The sequence below is a fragment of the Sprattus sprattus genome (genome assembly GCF_963457725.1).
Source record: "Sprattus sprattus genome assembly, chromosome: 10".
Classification (NCBI taxonomy): Eukaryota; Metazoa; Chordata; class Actinopteri; order Clupeiformes; family Clupeidae; genus Sprattus; species Sprattus sprattus.
Genome location: NC_137908.1, coordinates 647,889 through 655,388, shown reverse-complemented (window position 1 = coordinate 655,388; position 7,500 = coordinate 647,889). Strand labels below are relative to the sequence as shown.

At 45.6% G+C, this 7,500-nt stretch overlaps 1 protein-coding gene across 2 annotated transcripts in view; it reads right to left on the bottom strand.

The window, feature by feature from the left end:
* LOC308370866 (OTU domain-containing protein 5-A-like) overlaps window positions 1–5,420 on the bottom strand; it is an 11,572-nt gene extending 6,152 nt beyond the window's left edge. Inside the window, exons 1-5 of one of the 2 annotated variants that reach the window (XM_080845594.1) lie at window positions 4,654–5,420; window positions 3,154–3,244; window positions 966–1,030; window positions 294–450; window positions 21–169 (exon numbers count right to left, since the gene is read on the bottom strand). In XM_080845594.1, coding sequence (XP_080701720.1) covers window positions 21–169; window positions 294–450; window positions 966–1,030; window positions 3,154–3,244; window positions 4,654–5,190 — 999 coding nt within the window. In that variant the 5' untranslated portion in view covers window positions 5,191–5,420. The remainder of the gene's footprint in view (window positions 1–20; window positions 170–293; window positions 451–965; window positions 1,031–3,153; window positions 3,245–4,653) is intronic. The other variant, XM_080845595.1, reaches the window with a different exon arrangement.
* Window positions 5,421–7,500: the final 2,080 nt, after the last annotated feature.

Genomic DNA, 7,500 nt, shown 5'->3' with positions numbered 1-7,500 from the left:
TGTGCGGTGCCGGTACCTACCCCTGGTTTGAATGACGGGAGGCCCAGCCCCACGCCGATGGTGGCTTTGTTGGGGTTCACCACGGAGTTGTAATGGATGTTGCCGTGGTAACTGACTCGGATGGGCTCATCTTTGTTCTGATAGATCCCATGGAACGTGTTGATTGGCTCTGAAACAGTCAGCGTGGAAAGAAGGCAGTGAGGAGGCATCACACACTCCTGTCTGAGCAGCATCATCATGTATGTGTGTGTGTGTGTGTGTGTGTGTGTGTGTGTGTGTGTGTGTGAACTCACCTGTGCTGTACTGATACACCTCCACCGGTCGGTTGTACATCTCGGCCATGGCCTGCATCTCGATGTGGTTGCCATGGCAGTTGCTCTTCCTCTTCCTGTTGATGTAGGTGGTGAAGTCCTCCGTGACGTAGCTGGAGAAGTGCTCCTCATTCTTCACCTGTAGGGGGCAGAGCGGTGATCAATAATACACACACGCGGGGCAGACAGGTGATCAATAACACACACACACACACGGGTCAGACAGGTGATCAATAGCACACACACACACACGGGTCAGACAGGTGATCAATAACACACACACACGGGGCAGAGCGGTGATCAATAACACACACAATCGGGGCAGAGCCGGATCAATAACACACACACACACACACACACACACACACACACACGGGGCAGACAGGTTATCAATAATACACACACGCGGGGCAGACAGGTGATCAATAACACACACACACACACACACACACACACACACACACACACACACACACACACACACACACACACACACACACACACACGGGGCAGACAGGTTATCAATAACACACACACAGGCTAGACAGGCTTATTAAAGACTATGATAGTTAGACAGGCTTATTAAAGACCATGATATGGTGTGTGTGTGTGTGTGTGTGTGTGTGTGTGTGTGTGGGTCTGCTAATGGCTTACCAGGTAGTCCATACAGTGTTTCCGCACCACATCATGCATGTCCTGGTCCCCGTACACCTGGTCAGCTGCAGAGAGAAGACACACACACACACACACATGAACCACAGAAATAAGTCCACACACACACACACACACACACACACACACACACACACACACAACAGAGATAAGAGTAAAGCCTATGGCAACAGGTCCAATGATCTTACAGACAAACCAATCACACGATCCTGACACATGAGCCGAGAGTCAGAGAGCATCTGATGGAGGCCGACTGGAGTCATTTAGCAGACGCTACACTCTAGTGTGATGTTCACATTTACATGTAGTCATCTAGCAGACGCTACACTCTAGTGTGATATTTACATGTAGTCATTTAGCAGACGCTACACTCTAGTGTGATATTTACATTTACATGTAGTCATCTAGCAGACGCTACACTCTAGTGTGATATTTACATGTAGTCATCTAGCAGACGCTACACTCAAGTGTGATATTTACATTTACATTAAGTCATTTAGCAGACGCTACACTCAAGTGTGATATTTACATTTACATTAAGTCATTTAGCAGACGCTACACTCAAGTGTGATATTTACATTTACATGTAGTAATTTAGCAGACGCTCTTGTCTTGTCCAAAGCCACGTACAAGGGAGAGAACAGTCAAGCTAAGAGCAATAAAACCTGGTGCAACAATAAATAAATACTGCCTTTTTTTGTGCTGCCTGTGCTGTCTGTGTCTCTGCTGTCTGTGTTTGAACTGTATGTGTCTATGCTGCCTGTGTCTGTGCTGCCTGTGTCTGTGCTGCCTCTGTCTGTGCTGTCTGTGTCTGTGCTGCCTGTGCTGCCTGTGTCTGTGCTGCCTGTGTCTGTGCTGCCTGTGTTTGAACTGTATGTGTCTATGCTGCCTGTGTCTGTGCTGCCTGTGTCTGTGCTGCCTCTGTCTGTGCTGTCTGTGTCTGTGCTGCCTGTGCTGCCTGTGTCTGTGCTGCCTGTGTCTGTGCTGCCTGTGTCTGTGCTGTCTGTGTCTGTGCTGCCTGTGTCTGTGCTGCCTGTGTCTGTGCTGCCTGTGCTGCCTGTGTCTGTGCTGCCTGTGTCTGTGCTGCCTGTGTCTCTGCTGCCTGTGTCTCTGCTGCCTGTGTCTGTGCTGCCTGTGCTGCCTGTGTCTGTGCTGCCTGTGTCTGTGCTGCCTGTGTCTGTGCTGCCTGTGCTGCCTGTGTCTGTCTGTGTCTGTCTGTGCTGTCAATGTGTTTGTGTGTCTGTGCTGTCTGTGTCTGTGCTGTCTGTGTGTGTGCTGTCTGTGTGTGTGCTGTCTGTGCTGTCAATGTGTCTGTGCTGTCTGTGACTGTGCGGTCTGTGTGTGTGTGTGTGTGTCTGCGCTGTCTGTGTCTGTGCTGTCTGTGCTGCCTGTGTCTGTGCTGCCTGTGTCTGTCTGTGCCACACACACACACACCTTGCTACAGTCACATTCACTCGCTCGTCTTCCCATTCGCATTTAAAACAAAAACATGTTTAGTCTTCTGTTCGGTTGATGGCTGGCAAACAACAATCTAAGAAGGGCACGTCTTATTCACTCATTTTAAGCCATCAATCTACCTCAGGGTGAACAAAATGAGCTGAAAGGGAAAAAAAACGGAATTCACCAAATGTGAAACGGAAAATGCATTTTTTTTTTTTAAACGCAAAATCATTGGCCCCACAATTCACACAACAGCAAGACTGGCAACCTCAATTTACACAGCATCAAGACTGGCAACCTCAATTTACCCAACATCAAGACTGGCAACCTCAATTTACACAACATCAAGACTGGCAACCTCAATTTACACAGCATCAAGACTGGCAACCTCAATTTACACTGCAATGCAACACTTATTTTGTCTTCAGATCCCACGCACCGTTACTATGATACTGCATGTGAAACATATGAACATCTCTTGCCTTGTATCTGACAAATCTACACTCAAACCATTAACAAATCTATACAAGCCAACCCATTACGTTACAAATCCAATAATTCCGTTTAATGTATAGTTCTGTAGAATGCATGATGTCATAGTTGTTTAGAATGAATGATGGCATAGCTGTGTAGAATGCATGATGTCATATTGTGGAGAATGCATGATGTCATAGTTGTGTAGAATGCTGTGATGATGTCATAGGTGTTTCTGTGATGCGTCTCCACTCACCTATGGCTCTGAAGAGACACGCTCCGTCCTCCTTCATCTTCTTGATGGTGAATCCGTTCTTTTTCAGCGCCTTCTCAAACCACTGCTCCTGCTTCAACACAACACACACACACATGACTTTGGGTGTGACGCACACAACACACACACTTGACTTTGGGTGACACACACAACTGCCCTCTCTCTCTCACACACTCTCTCTCACACACACACACACACACACAACTGCCCTCTCTCACACCCAAACATACACACTACTGTCTTCCCTCACATACACACTTAAGTCATATATCGTGATAGTAGTTCAGAGGGAAGAGGAGATGCTAGTTCGATCCTGCAGTAAACAGTCACCAGTTCGATACACACACTACACACCAGCACACACTGTTTTTAGACAATAACACACAGTTCCATATTAACACACAGTTCCATATTAACACACAGATCCATATTAACACACAGTTCCTTATTAACACACAGATCCATAATAACACACAGATCCATAATAAAACACAGATCCATAATAACGACACTTTTAGGTTTTGGCTGCAATGTATTTGTCCAACCCCATCTCACTCTCAACTCACTTCCATCCTAATATCATAGAAGAACTAATATACTAATATGTACTGATATACTACTACTATAAGAACTACTATCAGCACTAATATAAGTACTAGTATACTAATATAAGTACTAGTATGCTAATATAAGTACACTCCATCAGACTAGACTGGACACCAGAGAACAAACTGAGTTAACAACTAAACCCAACCCCAACATCTGACCGCTGACAACCTCAACATCTGCCGCTGACAACCTCAACATCTGCCGCTGACAACCTCAACATCTGCCGCTGACAACCTCAACTAACACAACCCCAACACTGGCAACCTCAACTAACACAACCCTAACACTGGCAATCTCAACTAACACAACCCTAACACTGGCAACCTCAACTAACACAACCCTAACACTGGCAACCTCAACTAACACAACCCCAACACTGGCAACCTCAACTAACACAACCCCAACACTGGCAACCTCAACTAACACAACCCTAACACTGGCAACCTCAACTAACACAACCCTGACGGGGAGGTGTGATGAAACATACACACACACACACACACACACACACACACACACACACACACACACACACACACACACACACACACACACACACACACACACACACACTTGACTTTGGGTGACACACACAACTGCCCTCTCTCCTGACTGATGGAGTTAAGGTCTGGCTTGCAAGTTTATTTTGCGCTTTGCGCCTGCGCTGAATATGGGCACAGAGACGGGAGTTAAAACACCAGGCAGTCAGGCAAAGCCGCTCGCGAGGCACCGGAAAGCCCAGTGACAGTGGAATCATCTCGGTACACACTCTCACGTGTGATTACAGTCACAGGGAAATACGCAGCTCTTCGCGAGACATTACCGGCTAATTAACACAAATTAACTGAGATCAGTTCGCGTAGCGCACGTCACCTGCTCGGCCGTCGCGGGGTCCACGCCTTGCTGAGTGGCGGCGTTCTCGTACTCGTCTTCGCTGTTGTTTCCACCGGCTCCCTCCTCCGTGTCGGTCCCGGGACCCCCGCCGCCGCCGCCTCCCGGTAAACTGCTAGTGCACGCGGTTTGCCGTCGCCTCTTGCTGAGACCGGGTCCTGAGCAGCAGCTACCGACGGCGGTGCCGCACGCGAGCTCTCCACGCGTCCCCACCGCACAAGTCACTGTCGCGGCGGTACTGCTTTCCCCGGGGCTGACGGAGGAGCCACCGGCCACCACCGGCTGCGGGGAGGCCTGCTGGGGCCGGGAGGTCGTCTCGATGCGCCGGTCCTCTCTTGACGTGTGAGGCGCGGCCTGGTACGGCCACGGCGGAGGAGAGGCCCGGGGTCTCGACCCCGTTCGATTCGCGAGCTGATGCGCATGAGGGTGCGGGTCAGAGGTGCTGCGCCTGTCAGGCTCGTCCGAGTGATCGGTCCCTCCGACGGTCGAAGCAGGTTTCTTCTTTGGAAGAATAGTCATAGCTAGCTGTAGTTAGCTATCGCTAGTTCATAGAGAACAACAGCTGACGGCTAACAGCTCTAGAAAATACGTTGCCAAGCAAGGTAGAGACATGTGCTCCAAGACTCACTCGTTTAAGTGCTTATCACTTTTATCTTTTTGTAGTGTCGCCTAATGAATATCCCTCGAATCTCTGAGGTTCTTCTCCGACAGAATGTCCGAGAGTTTGACACAAACATCAACAAACCACTTACGACAGTTAAAACCTCACTTCCGGTTATTTGTTCTTCATTTTTTCTATGCTCTAATGTCATAGTTGACTAGGCCTTGAACACTGACCTCTGCAGGTGTGGAGGTGACAGCTTCAACGTGGTGACGACCATAGACATAGATGTCTTTATATGTAGCACGAAATAAATAGTTTTGAACAACACAACATAAATTAACTGGCAAAAAGCTTGGCGGTTACCAGGTAAATACTGTATCACAAACAATGTAGGGAGATTCACGTCAAAATTCCACGTAAAATATATCCAGTGAATGTCAATATAGCGAAATATACTGACATAAGTTCTGCTTGTTACTTGTGTGACAACACAGAGTGTGAGAAGACAAAAATGTTTCTTAATGACTTAAATAATCATCCTTTTAAATTATCGTATTCCCATAGTGCAAATGATTTCCTCATTTATTATGATAACCCTGTGAACTACCCTTTGGAATTTGTTGTGAACTTTTATACTTTGCAATTAAAAATATTCCTCCACAAACAAAAATGGCTGCAAGGACAGCCATCCTTCCATCTCTTTAAGCTAGTAATTGACTCACTTCTTATTTCTCTTCGTCTGGTCAGAAAAAAATGATAGACTCTTATGTCTCCTCCACTTGTTAAAGGATAATTATTTATTTCCTCTTTGTTTTGTAATGTATTTTTTTTTCTCGGTTGTCATTGTTCATTATAATTTGTCTCTGTATGTTTTAATGTACTGCTGTACCAATATAATGAATGATGTTCTTTGTGTTGTTGTATTGCCACTATGCATCAATAACATAAAAAAAATCACATATACGTATGAAAATAAAAAAAAGGATGCTTTTGTACTAAAACATTTATTGCATGCATAAACTTGATAGCATTTTCTCAAAAAGTACATTTTCCGTCAAGGGGGGAATGCATAGCAGTGAATACACAACAACATTATATATAAACATCTTCTTTTACCTACGTATTTAACAATGGCTAACAAAAAGACTCCATTTGTCTTTATTTTTTGTTTTATGACGTGACTAGTTTCCATCATAGGAGAGAAGCAGGCTGCAGGCATTTAGATGTTTCGTCACGTTTAGAAAATATAACTAAGACTAATAAAAAAGCAGGTAGCCATAAATGACAAAAGATTTCTCAAGTTTCAGTGTCAGGTGACCGAAGTAGGCTACATGATCTGTGCCTTCATAGTCATCACAGGTTATCATATTTACATGAACGTGTGTAGGAGTGTTTGCAGGTTAAAGAAAGAGGTAAAGCACAAACATATGAACCTGGTCCTAGATCATGGCTTCAGGCGACGAACTATAATGGCGCATACTGGCGAACAGGTGTGAGAGCGCCTCTAGTGGTGACATTGATAACCCGCTGTCTGTCAAACACACTGCATTTGAGAACTCGATACCATATGCGATATTTTGCGCTCCAGCAGTGTTTAGGAAGTCACACATGTTTTCATTTCTTTAATCCAGTGTGTAGGCTATGGCAAATGTTAAAACTCACATTACCAGTTAACATTAACACTCCGTGTTTCACTGTTATTAGCGGTATTGCTTCTCTAAGCACCGCAGATACACCTTTGCAAACTGTAGTACTACACATGCCCACTAAGAGGCGCTGCTCACCCTTCAGATTCAGATAGCTGAGGTAGATCGTGTGCTTCTTTGATTCACTACAAAAACTATTTATCTAGCTATCGTCATCATATCACATCTGGCATTACACAAAACATTAAAAACCTGTATACTGTCATGTGTAAATGTAAACCCACCAGTATCTTGTGTTCTGTCAGGTCTAAATGTAAACCCACCAGTATCTTGTGTTCTGTCAGGTCTAAATGTAAACCCACCAGTATCTTGTGTTCTGTCAGGTCTAAATGTAAAGGCTAGATAGGAGGGTGTGGGGAAGTTTGATTCATTATTAACAGGGAAAATACAGCTTCAAGAATTCATAAGTACCCCTGCTCTTACCCCGGCGTGGAAAAAAAGAGTAAGAGGGTACGCATGAAACACAAATATCAACTACAGAGGACACTGGTCCATGGACGCGACAGTGGACAGGGCGGC